The sequence below is a fragment of the Anguilla anguilla genome, chromosome 10 (genome assembly GCF_013347855.1).
Source record: "Anguilla anguilla isolate fAngAng1 chromosome 10, fAngAng1.pri, whole genome shotgun sequence".
Classification (NCBI taxonomy): Eukaryota; Metazoa; Chordata; class Actinopteri; order Anguilliformes; family Anguillidae; genus Anguilla; species Anguilla anguilla.
The window spans coordinates 1,042,325-1,057,306 of NC_049210.1; the positions used below are offsets into that span (position 1 = coordinate 1,042,325).

Consider the following 14,982-nt stretch of genomic DNA (forward strand, 5'->3'; position numbering starts at 1 on the left):
ACTTGGAGAACAGGCGTTCCGATTGGCCTTTTTGCTCTGCCAGAGGCACGTGACCACGAGAGTTCAACAGGAAGTATGTAGGGCTAGCTATTTGGCTACATAGTGAGCTGGGTCGTTAGCAATAGCTGCTTCTCAGGTTCTCATGTTATTGGGGACATTGTGCTGGAATGTACTTCGTCTAACGGCTAACAAAGTACATTTCGTCTGGTGCTGTCTGAATTGTAAGATATTCATGATACCGATATAGCAAGTTAGTTAACGTTAGCTAGCTAAAGAGAACAAGGCAATTTATTCGCAGGTGTAATCGCATGCTTTTGAATGAAGTTTTAGCTAGCTAGCTGTCCACATATACGTAGAAAGCAGGTGTTTCGGTAAAATACAAAAACAAATTATCTGTCAAATGTATACTGCCAAAGTTTATTAATTTTGGCTTTTCAGCATTTGAACGTGCTAATGTGAAAGCTTGCTACATTTAGCAAATATTACGTTTTGCTACAAATCACAACACAGTATGAAACGCTTGTAAACGTGAAACTATGTGTTGTTTCAGAACTCAACCCGACGGGAGACTTGCATGTCTTCCCTGCTCTTCTGGGGTGTCAGGAGGGCCGCGTGGGGCGCGTGCAGCACCGGCCGGTCCCTGCTGTCCAAGGACTCCGCGGGGTGGCCATGTGTTCAGACCGCGGGGAAAAAGAACAGCCTGGATCTTCCCGTCCTAAATGAAGAGGAGCTGGAGGAGCACTTTGTCAGAGGTTCGGGTCCGGGCGGACAAGCGACAAACAAAACCAGCAACTGCGTGGTGCTGAAACACGTACCGTCCGGCATCGTCGTTAAGGTGAATGGACTAAGCCAGGAATCAAGACGTCATACAATGGCAGAGTACGGTTGTGTCACACATCAACGAAAATAATACAGAAATATAAACAGACGGTTGGTCGATTCCTCTTAGCAAAACAAAAAAAGATTTTTTAAATTTGTGTGGTATACATGTTATGATACTCTGTATATTGGGTAATTAGTATTCAATAAAGAACTAATGGGAGTATTTTATTTTTTTTTTATTTCAATTTAACAGCCAACAATAAAGGGTTATTTTGAAACAGGACCAGAAGCACCAGACTTCTGTTCTGACAGTGAAAAGGATAAGGGGAGCAGTTGAACCCCTTGAGCTGGATCATGGTTAGATCTCTTGGGTCTGAAAAGGCCTGTCAGACACTGATGCTTTAAAATATGTATTCTATCCAACAGCCCAAAGTTATTTAACTTACAGATATGAAAAGTGTGCTCATAAACGTTCTCTGTCAGTGTCACCAAACCAGGTCAGTGGACGTGAACCGGAAGCGAGCTCGGGAGATTCTGCGAGAGAAGCTGGACGTTTTAAACAAGGGAGAAGAAAGCGACGTCATCAAGGAAAAGAAAGAGGCGGAGTGGAGAAAACGGGAGAAGAAGAGGAAGGCAAAGGAGAACTTGGAAAAGAAAAAACTATTTAAGGAGGCCTTCGTGACAGATTCCAAACAAGATGAAACGTGAAGATAATTTGAGAAAATGACCTCTGTCCTCTGTGTTGTGTCCAAACACACAATATGAATGTTAATGACATGGAGGGGAGAAATCCACAGTCAAAATAAATGCCGTTTTTCACGTGAAATTGAGTGTGAAATACCGTTAACCGTTTTTAATAAAAAGACAAAAGCTGTAATGAAAATACGTTTTATTACACTGAGTAATAAATACTTACAAAGATGCAAATAATGGCTTTATTACAACAGTTTATCCAAATCCGCTTCGTGGTACAGTATATTTGGTCTTCGTCCTTGTCGCCTACGTATTAGTGTGTTAAAAAGATCCTAATCCATCGTTACATGCCCCTTGCTACCGTCTTACCCTGTACAAGCCATGCAGTTTTCTAGAATTATCCAGGGGGCAGTCCTACCTAGCATGCAAATTCTTTTTATTAAAAAAATTTTTTTTATAGAAGCAGTCAAGAAAATTCATATATTCCCAAATGGGAACACAAATAATACCAGGCAGTTCCTGTCTGAGCGGCCCAAACACTGGACACTCGCTCCTGTTTCCACATCCCCCTGGTCAGATGTCTCTGTGTTTATTTCATTTTATTTTATTTTTGCTGTTTTGCGGAAAGGTGTATTGCAGGGCTACTTAAACCTGGCTCTGGAAGCCAGAATGTGCTCCATTCTCTCCCTCCAATCAGGGACTGATTTAGACCAGGGACTACAGGTCAGTGGGATCACTGGCCAATCAGTGGCAGCCGATTAACTGTCAGGAAGCAAAGAAAGTCAGCGTTACTACTGGACTCAGAGGATCTGAGCATCTCTGGAGTTTCCAGTTCTGATTAAATAATTTTTAGAAGAGAGGAAGTCTTGAGATGTATTGGTTCTTCAGGTTGGCTCCAGTTGGGTGTTCAGGCTGAAGTACGTTGACACGATGACTGATTGGGTCTTCAGGTTGGGTTGTGTTGACTCTGATTGGGTCTTCAGGTTGGGTTGTGTTGACTCTGATTGGGTCTTCAGGTTGGGTTGTGTTGACACGGTGACGCTGATTGAGTCTTCAGGTTGGGTTATGTTGACACGATGACTCTGATTGGGTGTTGAGGTTGGGTTGTGTTGACACGGTTACTCTGATTGGGTGTTGAGGTTGGGTTGTGTTGACACGGTTACTCTGATTGGGTCTTCAGGTTAGGTTGTGTTGACACGGTGACTCTGATTGGGTGTTGAGGTTGGAGTGCTGTTGACAGGGCGGCTCTGGTATTTAAGAGCGTGCGTTTCTTTCTGTTTCTGCCAAGCACTCCCGCACCAGGCCTCTGGCATGAATTATTCCTTCAAAAGAGAAAATAAATGAATAAATAAATAACAAGCACTCACTCACTCATCCACTCACTCCCTCACTCACTCACCCACTCACTCACTCACCCACTCCCTCACTCACAAACTCACCCACTCACTCACCCACTCACCCCCTCACTCACTCACTCACTCACCCACTCACTCACTCACCCACTCACCCACTCACTCACTCACTCACTCTTAATGCTCAGAAAGTGTGTGGATCGAGCCTTTCGGTTGGCTTCATCGCTTGGCAACGCCTCATTCAGAACAAAGGTGCTGTATGGAGCGGGTCCAGAAGTGTAGGTCACAGTGTTAAATTTATTACACCAGCATTTCAGCCGAGAACAGCCATCGTCAGGAAGTGTGAGTGTGTGTGTGTGTGTGTGTATGTATGCTTCTCTCTAGGGGTTTCGTCATACTTGTTCCTGGTTATGGTTATACACTTTGTTGTACGTCGCTCTGGATAAGAGCGTCTGCCAAATGCCTGTAATGTAATGTAATGTAATGTAATGTATGCGTGTGTGAGTGTGTATGTGTGTGTATGCGTGTGTGAGTGTGTATGTGTGTATATGTGTGTGTGTGTATGTAAGTGTGTGTGTGAGTGTGTGTGTATGCGTGTGAGAGTGTGTATGTGTGTGTATGCATGTGAGTGTGTATGTGTGTGTGAGTGTGTGTGTATGTGTGTGTATGCGTGTGTGAGTGTGTATGTGTGTGTGTGTGTGTGTGTATGTGTGTGTGCATTCCTATGCCCTGATGAAGGCTTTTCATAGCTGAAACAGTGATGGCGATATGACCAGATCTTACACCCATCCACAGAGAAGATGTGTACTGGCAACAAGCGATGCGATAACCTCGACTTGAAAATTACAATTTTCATAGCACCTCCCTCCACATATCGGGGAGGGGTTGGGGAGGGGTTGGAGGGGTTTGGGGAGGGGTTGGGGGGGGGGTTGGAGGGGTTTGGGGAGGGGTTTGGGGTTGGGGGGGGGGGGGGTGTTATATTCACAGTTCTTTTCCTGGCTTACCTCTTTTTAGTCTCTCCATGGCACTTTTGCTGCCTGCGTACGTTGGCCTGATCTCCTTGCCCAGCTCCTCAATGATGGCCAGGAGCTCGGCGTATTTGCTCTGAGGCACTTGGGTTGCGCTCGTACCCTGGAGTGTAAAAGAGTGCACGTGCTAAAACCCATTTATACAAACCCCAGGACCATTAAATCACTGTAGAATCATTCATACATTAAAAAACACCCTGCGAATACTGCCAGGGCCACAACCAGTATTCTAAATTTACATTACATTTCAGGTATACAGCAAAAACTCCTAATCAGAGTGTCTTAATACAGAAAACAGATCATTTACAAATCCAGTTCTATAAATATTATGCTACAATGCCACCTGGTGTTCTGTATTTATTTTTTGGAAAAAGTGACATTTGGCACTGTTACCAAAGGACATATTTACATATTACATGTTCAAATATTTTTAATTGCTGCTAATTACCTGTGTAAAACCCAAGGAAGGCGGTCCGTAGTCGTTCACTATTGGCCTGTAGGACTGTAACGTTGCTAGGCTTGTTGACGGAGAATGCACGTTACCAACTGCAGAAAGAGAAATTGAATTGATTTTTTAACGTTCAATGAAGAATGCCTATATACATTAATTTGACTGAATTAGCTTGGTCTTGCTAACCATGCGACGAGGTTTATAAGAGCACACGTTTATACAGCTCATACGTTTGTATGACGCCATTGTCAAAATGAATGGGGAACATGGAATTGTAATGCATTAGAAAGTCATAGGGGTGCAGTGAGTCTCAACCACCGCTGGGTGTCCTCAGAGGGTCAAAAAAGAATTTTCCTCATCCAGATCAATCATCAGCCCCGGGGAGACAATCATGGAGGAAACCGTACGGGCTGAATTAAGAAGCCAAAGTGATACATTTTAATTACATTGTTACAGGCATCCGTTCGAATAAAACGGGCGATCGGGCATCGCGCGCTCGGTTTAAGGCAACGATTTAACTTCCGTTCTCGCTATTTCGCCGATGCGGGAGAGGAAAGAGCTTTTATGATTAGTAATAATGGCGGATATGAATCAGCTCTCAGGATCTGACCCTATATATATAACTGGACAAAAACTACAGACACGGGCTTTCCCCAGGTATTCATTACAACATTGAATTTTGCATCCGACAAAACCGAGCGAAGATTAAAAATTAACCGACGTTTCTTCCTTACCCTGGTTCACGGAAGTTCCCGGAATGTGTTGGTGGAGGTTGGGTTTGTAAGACATTCCCAGAGACATTGTAAATTAAAGAAATAAAAATGTCCTGAAATTCACTGAAGCGTCTCTGTCTCCCTCAGACACTTTTTGTTTACAGCGGAGCGGCACCGGCAAATATGGCCGTCACTTAATATTGACACCCACAATGCAATCTATCATTACAATGGCAAATTCATAGCATTTTCACCAAAAACGGGTTCGCATGGTAAATATGCACATACATATACGTACGTTACAGCAATCGGCGCGTCTTGCATTTCACATTTACTAAAACATTATGAGTTAGAAGACTTTATTACACAATGTCATTTAAAACAACATTTTATGTACATTTTTGACGAAAACTTGACACTTGAGATAAACTTTGTAACAGTTTTCACAGGTTTCCTATGACTTAAGAAACCAAAAAATAACATTATATGACGTTAAATTCTTTCGATAAAACTGAAATCAACCTTTTTTTATTGAAGATGCACGTTTAACTGGCTTATCTTAAAATGAATTTAGTGTGGAAAGAGCGATCGTGTGATATCATGAAATAGCTACTCCCCTGTACCTGTTATCTTTAAAGTTCGCTTGAAAACGTAGCCTACTGATAACAACTGAAAACTTTTTAAAACCTCTTTGGAGGAGTAGATTTGCTCTGCTTTGGCGTGTCTGTACCCCCAATAGTGTGAAAATCCACTATTAAAACGCTCCGGTGAATTTAACTAATACTTTAGTATATCATTATGCCTGCAACTTCATTGGCAAGAATACATTTTGGTGATCGGAAAAGGGGTACACTAGTCACAGAGAGGTACTATGGGGACTGCAATTTACACAAAGGAGGACACGTGCCATTCGCACCCCTTTCCTGTCGTCCGACGTTCTCCCCTCCCCCTCCATCCTATGACGAGGCGAGCAACTTCGGTGCTAAATTTTTCCACTTGACGAATGACGTGTTATCCAGTAGCCAGTACTGTTAGATAGCCTATTATCATGCCGGAGGCGTGTACAGAAAAAGGTCTCTTTCCGAGCCTCGTAGAAGCGGTGTCGAGTGTGCATTTTTTAAAAGGGCGGAGGGTGGTTAAAAAAAATAGACAATCTGACAACATCTCACAATCCGAACCTTCTAGTTTTAGAACAGATTCTTTCAGATAGTAATCTCGGCGCTGCTAGTTATAAATTCATCTCGTTTAAGTAGTACGGAGGCAGTGTTTGCGCGTGCGCCCACAAAATCTATTTAGAGCAGTTCCTGCATAAAATATACATTTCTAAAGAAGTATGCACGATTCCAAAACACTTTCACCGTTTGTTACTTCAGTTGGTAAAATAACTTCTCCAGTCTCGGGGAGTTGCGTCAACAGCACACCCAGCAGTTCTTCAGACGAGTTCCTCTTCAGGCCGTCTAAAGTGGGTAACAGGCACGTTTCACAGACACGTTCATTAAACCAGTTAAGTCGATACCATCTGCATCCCATCCACCTTCAATCTCTGTGCGCTTTCAACCGTACACCTGTGCATCAGTATGTTTTCCCAGAATATACTGTATTTCTTTTACTTCCGGAAAGGAAGCAAAAAAAAAGAATGACTTAAAGGTTTAAAAAGCAGGCATTTCATTCTCTTCATTTGTCATATACAAGATATGAAAATATTACCATTATCAGATCTTTGTATGAGCCAGGAGTGAAAACAGTCCCAAGCATTAAAGCTGTCTCTCAATATTTTCACAATTTCACTTTAAGAAGATGAAATAACAGAAGATATGTAATGCAACATATTCATATATAAGCAGCATTATTCACATAAGTGGTCTTACTTCCACTGCTGGATGCCAGACCTGGGTCAACTATTTCAAATATTCAGAACCAAATTCTTCTTTCAAATGACTGTACATTTTGATTAGCAACATACTTGGTTGAAAATTCTCAGGGATCCCGTTTCAAATCTATATGGCACCTAAACAGTTAAAAGTATTTCACAATGTTTAGGGCGGTGTTGATCTGTAACCAGAAAGAAAATTAAGCGGTCTTGGTCTTACAACAAAAATGTGTGGTTTATATAGCATGAAATGGCCAACACCTTCATTACAGAGTCGAAGAGCATGAAAGCTCACTGAAGCATTACCAGGCCCAAAGCCACCGCTAGCAGTACGGCTAAGGGCCTGGACCCCTACAGTAATGCTAGCAGTACAGCTAAGGGCCTGGACTCCTATGTTAATGCTAGCAGTACAGCTAAGGGCCTGGACTCCTATGTTAATGTTAGCAGTATGGCTAAGGGCTTGGACTCCTACGTTAATGTTAGCAGTACAGCTAAGGGCCCGGACTCCTACAGTATTGCTAGCAGTACAGCTAAGGGCCTGGACCCCTACAGTAATGTTAGCAGTACGGCTAAGGGCCTGGACTCCTATGTTAATGCTAGCAGTACAGCTAAGGGCCTGGACTCCTACAGTAATGCTAGCAGTACAGCTAAGGGCCTGGACTCCTATGTTAATGCTAGCAGTACGGCTAAGGGTCTGGACCCCTACAGTAATGCTAGCAGTATGGCTAAGGGCCTGGACTCCTATGTTAATGTTAGCAGTACGGCTAAGGGCCTGGACCCCTACAGTAATGCTAGCAGTATGGCTAAGGGCCTGGACTCCTATGTTAATGCTAGCAGTACGGCTAAGGGCCTGGACTCCAGACCAGCAAGGTCACGTTTCAGACATGCAAGCCTCCGCACAGCAAGGAACTGTCCAGATTGCCATGGGGTCAGCTGGTATTGCACAACCAGGGACCCCCAAACCCTCAGCCTAGTTTTTGTGTTTACTCAGGAGAGCCACCCTAATTGGCTGTGTGCTGAATGGGTGTGTTAGCCACGCCCTTGTTTACTTTATCACTCATTACACACTCCATATAGACATGCCTTTGACACACACCATCCCATTAGGAACCAGCAATAAATAATAAATAATAGGTTTTATTTAGATACTGCTTTCCATTTTACAGTGAAAAGTGCTTTATATGCACAATTTGGGAAATGACAATTTCTCAAGTACATAATACAAAAAGAAAGCATATGTGCAAAATAAGTTCTAGTTCTAGTTGAACACCCAATCTTTAAAAAGCTGGTCTGGTGGATCCAGAGCTTTTCACGGCCAGCAGCGTCTAAACTGGCGGCACATTTCACATGGACACCACACAGACACACAGACGCAACACAGACACACAGACGCAACACAGACACACAGACGCAACACAGACTCACGGACACAGCACAGACACATGGACACCACACAGACGCAACACAGACACACAGACGCAACACAGACACACAGACACACAGACACAACACAGACACACAGACGCAACACAGACACACAGACGCAACACAGACACACAGACGCAACACAGACTCACGGACACAGCACAGACACATGGACACCACACAGACGCAACACAGACACACAAACACCACACAGACACACAGACGCAACACAGACACATGGACACCACACAGACACACGGGCACAGGCACGCTGACGTGGCAGCCCTCCTACACAAGATTGCATTCACTCTGAAGAACAGGAAGGAAAAAAGTGCCACAATTCTCTTAATGTCAAGTTATTAAAAACAGCCATGACAGATGACAAAGCTGTTAGACTGAAGCCTTTTCTGGCGCACAACAAATATTTACAGTTAAAAGGCACAATGCTTGCCAACTGCCAATACGCAATAACAAAAACACACAATAAGCCACACTGGTGACAGACAGGCGGTATTCACAAATTTCTCAAACACGCCCAACACGCCGCCCGCGTTCCCCGCTGAACGCCGCTTATTTTCAGCACAATTCAGAAAACATAACAAGCAGGAAAGAACCGAGAACGCAGCACAAGTTTCTTTGTCTGGTCTGTTTGTTTAGGCGGGGAGACGGGGAGACAGGGGGGCGAGACGGGGGGGGGGGGGGGGTTTCCAGACGCTGAGGTCGGGAGCGCAAACAGAGGGAGACCGTGCGAAAAGAGGGAGGACGCCGTCGCCTCTGCTCCGCGCTCCTGAGAGGAACCGAGCTGAACGGGACGCCTCCCGAACGAGGCCCCCACCAGCACCTCCACCAGCACCCCCGCCAGCACCTCCGCCAGCACCTCCGCCAGCACCTCCACCAGCACCTCCACCAGCACCCCCGCCAGCACCTCCACCAGCACCCCCGCCAGCACCTCCGCCAGCACCTCCACCAGCACCCCACCAGCACCCCGCCAGCACCTCCGCCAGCACCTCCACCAGCACCCCCGCCAGCACCCCCGCCAGCACCTCCGCCAGCACCTCCACCAGCACCCCCGCCAGCACCTCCACCAGCACCTCGGGACCTCTCCCAAACAAGGCCCCTGCCAGCACCTGCACTGCCACAGGCCAGGTGTCACCCGTCAGACACGTGTGACGACCGCGACACTGCGCACTTCCTCCACACCAAGGCACTTCCTTTTTAAACGACGTCTGGCCTGCACATGCGAACAAAAATTTTGAAATGTGCCAAATGTGTTAACGATTTCTGTCAGAAGAGCTTCAGCCTCTCTCAACGTGTAACACATCCCTGGAAAGAAGAAAAGATTTTAAATACCAATTCTCCTTCGCTACTCTCCTCAATTTTAAGTTAAGAACCCTTTGTGGTGCCTTGAGAGATCAGCTGAGACTTATTACTAAAATTAGGTGGAGCACTATGACATCATACGTGTCAAATATAAGAAAATGAGTCATAAAAATAAGAAAAGCCTAATGACGTACGCCAGGAATATCCAACCCTGATCCTGGGTGCCCGAGACGCTACTGGTTTTTGCTCCATCCAAACCCATAACAGCAGAACTGGCTTAATGATCTGGTTTAAGGAACACAGGTGACCCTGTGCTGGAGGTGCACTTCACCTTTCAGACTGTGAATATTAAGAGTCTTCATAATCCATCAGACTCATGAGGTCAAGCATTCTGTGTTTTTATCTGCTCAGGGACAACAGACGAAATGTAATGTATTCTGATATTGCCATATGCCCTGTGCAGGTCAAATAAAAACAAATAAAAGTCACGTAAAACAAACATTCTCCCCGATTGTTGAAATTTTGCTTTCTGTTTTCATATTTGTTTCAAATTTGGCACCGCCCCTCACCAAATCAACTGTTCTGCTGTGCATCCTGGTACTGTCTGTCGTCGTGGTGACTTCTCCCACCTTGGACATCACCCTGGTGACGCTCAGTTGCACTGTATTTCACGCATCCCTCGCAGCTTCATATCCATGGCAACCATTTCCATGGTACCCGCTTCCTTGAAAGGGAATTTTAAAATTCTTTGTGAGCTCATTTCAGACTGGCATGTGTTCAAACATGGATTGCCATATGTTCGAGTCGAAGGGTGAAACAGAAACAGGAGAAAGGAATGAGTGTGTGCAGTGAATTTGGGAACAGATGGGGGAAAAAACCCCAAAGGGAATTAAACTGTAGAATTCCTGAGAGTCCAGCACTACAATTTGCATCAGACTCCCAGAAGGGTTTGCATTGACAAACACGTATTTTTCAAAGGAAGAATTTCTTCTGATCAGCTCTTCACAACCTTTGTGGTGCAGAAAAACCAAACTAGATGTACCATATACACAGCACTGAATTATCCTGTCCATTGCAAAAATACCAGTGATTTGAATTATCCAAGATAAATTATGTTTCATGCACAACAATATAAGAAAATATATAAATTTAAATTTTAACGTTTAAATTGTGTTTGCTTTGTAACCCCATTCATTCACTTGAGAACTGATATGAGTCAGCTGATCCCAGGTCAGGTTCAGTTTTGTGTACAGAGAGGTCAGGGTTAGTCTCACAATATTACTGGAATGTTCTGTCAACGTTTAACATTGCCACTGCATTGCAGTGGGGTGGGGGGGTGGGGGGGGGGGCAGTGGTAGTGGTGTAGGTCACCTTAGGAACCTTTATACCAGGGATGCCAAACCGGAGGGCTGCAGTGGCTGCAGGTTCTTGTGGTTTCCTTTAAATCAGCAGCTGGTTTTGACCTTGGAATCAAGCTGTGTGGACTCTTCACCCAGCCAGTGACTCTGAGTTAGCGGCTTATTCGCTGAAACAGGAGCCAATTCCAGGAACCCAACCCATCGCCATTTTCTCCAGAAAATATCTCGACTTTGTTAGAAGCCCGTCTATGACTATGGACCATTCATTCTGTGTAAAATGAAAAATCTGATTCTGACGTAATGTGACACTAAGAAAGTAAATCATCCCTCCTGAGGCATTAAAAGTGCCTAATTAAAACAATTAACAGCTATTTATGGTTGAGGAATTGCAATCATGGTTATAACGAAAGCCAGAACATAAACTGGGGTCCCCAGGGATGGGGTTCATAAACTCCCATATAAAGTTATGACTATGTTTATTCAACGTGCTATACTTTGAATACTCACAAACCAATCCCTTGAAATCATAAAACCCATGAATTCGTAAAGGAAGGACCCACTCTAATCTTGCCCTTGGGAGTGGGTGGCACAGCCGGTTTCTGCTTATCTGCTTGCACGAACAAGGCGAGCCTCGGGATACCTCACACCTCTACCTTGCTTGAATAAAAAGCCCCAGGCAAGTGTTAGCTATGACAACAAAACAACAACTAGCTAGGTACACTACCTTGTTCAAGCACCACTCACGTCGTTCACTGCACAAACAAAACACACCTTGTCAGACTAAAAAAACACAATTTTCAGATAACGTTAAATAAAACAATAATAGTTAGCCAGTTCTATAGCATCAGCGTTGACCGGCAAGGTTTACTATGAGGAGATTATTTAAGAAATTAGGGCTACCCTTCATAATTATGCTTTCGACCCTCTGTAACTTACAGGAGAAAAGCCTTAAAAGACGTCCCGTTCCCTGCTGCGGGGTGCCAGCTCCTGCGTTGCCTGATACACCAGCGTAACCATCTTTACTTTAGCCGTCTCTCTGCTTTAGCTCCAGGCAAGCAGAGTCGCACGTGGATCACGTGATTCTCACGTCGCTTGGTTAAAAATGGTCAGGACCAATTCCTTGAAAACAAACCAGACTAGTACTCCAAAGCAAGCGTAGCGAAATCAGATCACTAAGTGACCTTTTCTAAAATAACTACATTCACATATTTGTATGCACACTTTCAGGAAATGACGTCAAACTATTGGATTTCCCTTGACATCACATTTCACGTTACACGAATTTTGGACGCAACAAACACGAATGTAGCGTGCATGCTATACAGGACACGCACATATAATAATTTCTGTATGCAGTCTGGGAATCTGAGCTCCTTTAAGTCTAGTTTATCTATGATTGACCCCGCCACCACCAAATCCGTTGCTTCGAAAACTAGACTGCCGCTGCCATTCATGCAAAGCTGACACATATAAATGGCTAAACGTTTTAGCCACAAGGTGGAGGCAAAGCACCAAATTGAAACTTTGTAGCCCTAGTAGTACAAGCTCTTAAAAGTCTGTTTATTAATATGTTTACGTATGGAACGCGCTCCGTGTGGTGTTGCGGTTTTATTACTTGCATATTAGGCGAAATAACACATTCCCATTCAATAACGCCGTACCGCTGCTTCTTAATGTAACGAGTAGGGATTTAAGACCAGTAAGAAAACTAACAGCCTGTCTTGGAAACAATGGTGTCGTGTAAAACAGATGCGTATATAAATATAATGGAAACAGCAAATTCAACAAAATCTTTGTGCTGATTTCTGTAGGTAGCAAATTGCAATTCAGCGCCCATGTGTGTAAATCGTAAATACACGAGGGCGGGACCAACGTTATAATTACGCTATATTCTACACCAATCATATCATAGACAGTGGGGGCTTCACCCAATCAACGCTCAGGTGGATTTTCAAATGTCGGAAGAGTAGATTGATGGACCATTCATTCAAAACAAGAGTGCTCATTTGATATTCACTGAAAATACACGTAACTTAGCTAAACTTACAACCCATATATTTTAACGAAAACTACAACTTTCAGCTGCTATTTAAGTAAAATTGGACGCTGGTATTAAATCAAGTTTTATTTGCACACTACAATGGGAAAAGGTAAGGACAAATAATTGTTTGTCAGCATGCATGTGCTTATACCTCGCTAGCTAGCTTAGTTTACAAATAAAATAGTTTGTTAGTTGATGTTAACACAACTTCCATCGTTTCTTTACTAATACTGCTCAGATAACATTACCCACTACTGGCTAAACTGTGTTAACGTCCCCAGTCAGCTGGACAACGTTACAGTATGAGCTAATTTTGCATAAAAGTTTGGTTAGCTTAACAGTTTTCTGCAGAAACCCGCTAGCTATCGTTTGAATAAGAATGCAAAGTTTAAGACTCGAAGATGCTGATATTGCACATAGACTATCTGATCACGAAAAACCCTCTGCCGGACGATCTGGGAATGTCTGCTGTGTAATTTACATTAGTCCCTTTAAATGTTCATGTGCTTTTTGGCTAGCTAGTCAGGAATTAACATGGCGGAGGGGAGGAACTGCGAAGGCTGTTCTGGGTGAACGGATAAACGGCTCCAGCGGTGGCATTCTAAACTAGAGTAGATGGCAACGTTGCAACCTTATTAACAAAACGAACAATCAACACGCGACAGCCAAATAAAATGACTTTCGTTTCACACTTACAGGTAAAAAGAAAGTCTTGACCTCCGCAGAAGTTAAACCCGAAGACGCCCCCGACATCAAAGGGAAACACACAAAAGAAAATCATCCGAAAATGAACGGGGTAGGTGTCCTCTCCAGCGCGTTCGCCAGACGGCTGGAAAGTGGAAACGTGAGCGCAAACTATGACAACGTGGACTAATAAAACCGGTAGGCTAAATTAAAAACTGTTGATGCATCCAGGTGCAGCTAATATTAGAATTTTAACTTTCTCGTGAATGCACCACGACTTGCCTGAATTTCCTCCAGATCACATCAATGAAGCCGTCAATCGGAAGTTTTGGATGAAAAGTCTGAACCGGACGGGGAAATGGCAGAGAAAGTAGACGCGCGCGCGCAGTTAAATGCGCAAGTATTGGATCAGTGAGAGTTTTTGTTGTTTTGGCTCTGTATTCCATCTCATTTGAAACGGAACAATGAATATGCGGTCAAACTGCAGACTATCTACCTCTAATTTAAGGGTATTTATTTCCATACCAGGTGGTCCTTGTAGGACTAACCGCTCTTTCTATACACAATCCCCCCCACTGTAGGACAGCAAAAGGAATTGGACAAATGAACATGATCTGAAGTGGTCATCGTATTTAGTACTTGGTTGCAAACCAAAATATGTTATGACTGCGTGCCTGGCTTGTCCTGCAGCCATCTTAAGTTTGTTTATTTCTGGGGCATTTTGCCTTCAGTGAGTGAAAGGCATGTCCAGCTGGATTCAGGACAGGTGATCGACAATACACATTTTTTGCATTGGTTTACTATCCCATAGGTTAGGGAAACATTTAGCTTGCATTTCGTTGGTTATCGCGTTTTTGTAGTTGTTGGGTTTAAACTTGTGAATCCCAGGATTATAAGAACACAAATCAAGACTGCTGTTCCCCTAAATGAGAGTTCTGTTGTAGAAACCCCGGTACTGTGTCCGTTTGTCAGAGATGAACATTCTCGTGGTGTGCTGCTTTAGAGTTCAAAGGTCACTGAACGATGCAGTCTGTTGCAGGAGAGTCTGTGCTGCGGGCTGCTCTAGAGTTCAAAGGTCACTGAACGATGCGGTCTGTTGCAGGAGAGTCTGTGCTGCAGGCTGCTCTAGAGTTCAAAGGTCACTGAACGATGCGGTCTGTTGCAGGAGAGTCTGTGCTGCGGGCTGCTCTAGAGTTCAAAGGTCACTGAATGATGCGGTCTGTTG

The 14,982-nt window shown here is 44.1% G+C and overlaps 2 protein-coding genes and 1 long non-coding RNA gene across 5 annotated transcripts; 2 read left to right on the plus strand and 1 right to left on the minus strand.

Annotated features, from left to right (window-relative positions):
- Nucleotides 1-54: 54 nt before the first annotated feature.
- On the plus strand, nt 55-1,745 carry c10h12orf65 (chromosome 10 C12orf65 homolog). Its single transcript, XM_035436459.1, has 3 exons — nt 55-73; nt 551-835; nt 1,306-1,745. Exons 2-3 carry the CDS (start codon nt 575-577, stop codon nt 1,528-1,530), a joined length of 486 nt encoding a protein of 161 aa, XP_035292350.1. The 5' UTR covers nt 55-73; nt 551-574; the 3' UTR covers nt 1,531-1,745.
- Nucleotides 1,695-14,093, minus strand: LOC118237570 (cyclin-dependent kinase 2-associated protein 1-like). Of its 3 annotated transcripts, XM_035436460.1 has the most exons (5): nt 13,770-14,093; nt 6,418-6,516; nt 4,344-4,441; nt 3,872-3,998; nt 1,695-2,837 (listed from the first exon to the last, which is right to left on the minus strand). In XM_035436460.1, exons 1-5 carry the CDS (start codon nt 13,852-13,854, stop codon nt 2,770-2,772), a joined length of 477 nt encoding a protein of 158 aa, XP_035292351.1. In that variant the 5' UTR covers nt 13,855-14,093; the 3' UTR covers nt 1,695-2,769. The 3 variants fall into 3 exon arrangements, with proteins under 3 accessions (XP_035292351.1, XP_035292352.1, XP_035292353.1); XM_035436461.1 differs by lacking the exon at nt 6,418-6,516 and having other exon boundaries at nt 1,697-2,837; nt 13,770-14,083; XM_035436462.1 differs by lacking the exons at nt 6,418-6,516; nt 13,770-14,093 and adding an exon at nt 5,081-6,345 and having other exon boundaries at nt 1,730-2,837.
- On the plus strand, nt 12,813-14,979 carry LOC118237572. The gene is made up of 3 exons (XR_004767197.1): nt 12,813-13,182; nt 13,772-13,869; nt 14,797-14,979. It is a non-coding gene; the product is annotated as an uncharacterized LOC118237572 (long non-coding RNA).
- The last annotated feature ends 3 nt before the right edge of the window (nt 14,980-14,982 follow it).

What these genes read in the sequence shown, in the direction of transcription:
- c10h12orf65 (XM_035436459.1), top strand. Translation starts at nt 575, where the DNA reads ATGTCTTCCCTGCTCTTCTGGGGTGTCAGGAGGGCCGCGTGGGGCGCG. An exon ending in CGTCCGGCATCGTCGTTAAG is followed by an intron (nt 836 to 1,305) that starts GTGAATGGACTA and finishes GTTCTCTGTCAG; the next exon opens with TGTCACCAAACCAGGTCAGT.
- LOC118237570 (XM_035436460.1), bottom strand. Translation starts at nt 13,854, where the DNA reads ATGATTTTCTTTTGTGTGTTTCCCTTTGATGTCGGGGGCGTCTTCGGG. An exon ending in ACCAACTGAAGTAACAAACG is followed by an intron (nt 4,442 to 6,417) that starts GTGAAAGTGTTT and finishes CTCTTTCTGCAG; the next exon opens with TTGGTAACGTGCATTCTCCG. An exon ending in CATGGAGAGACTAAAAAGAG is followed by an intron (nt 2,838 to 3,871) that starts GTAAGCCAGGAA and finishes TCTCTTTTGAAG; the next exon opens with GAATAATTCATGCCAGAGGC.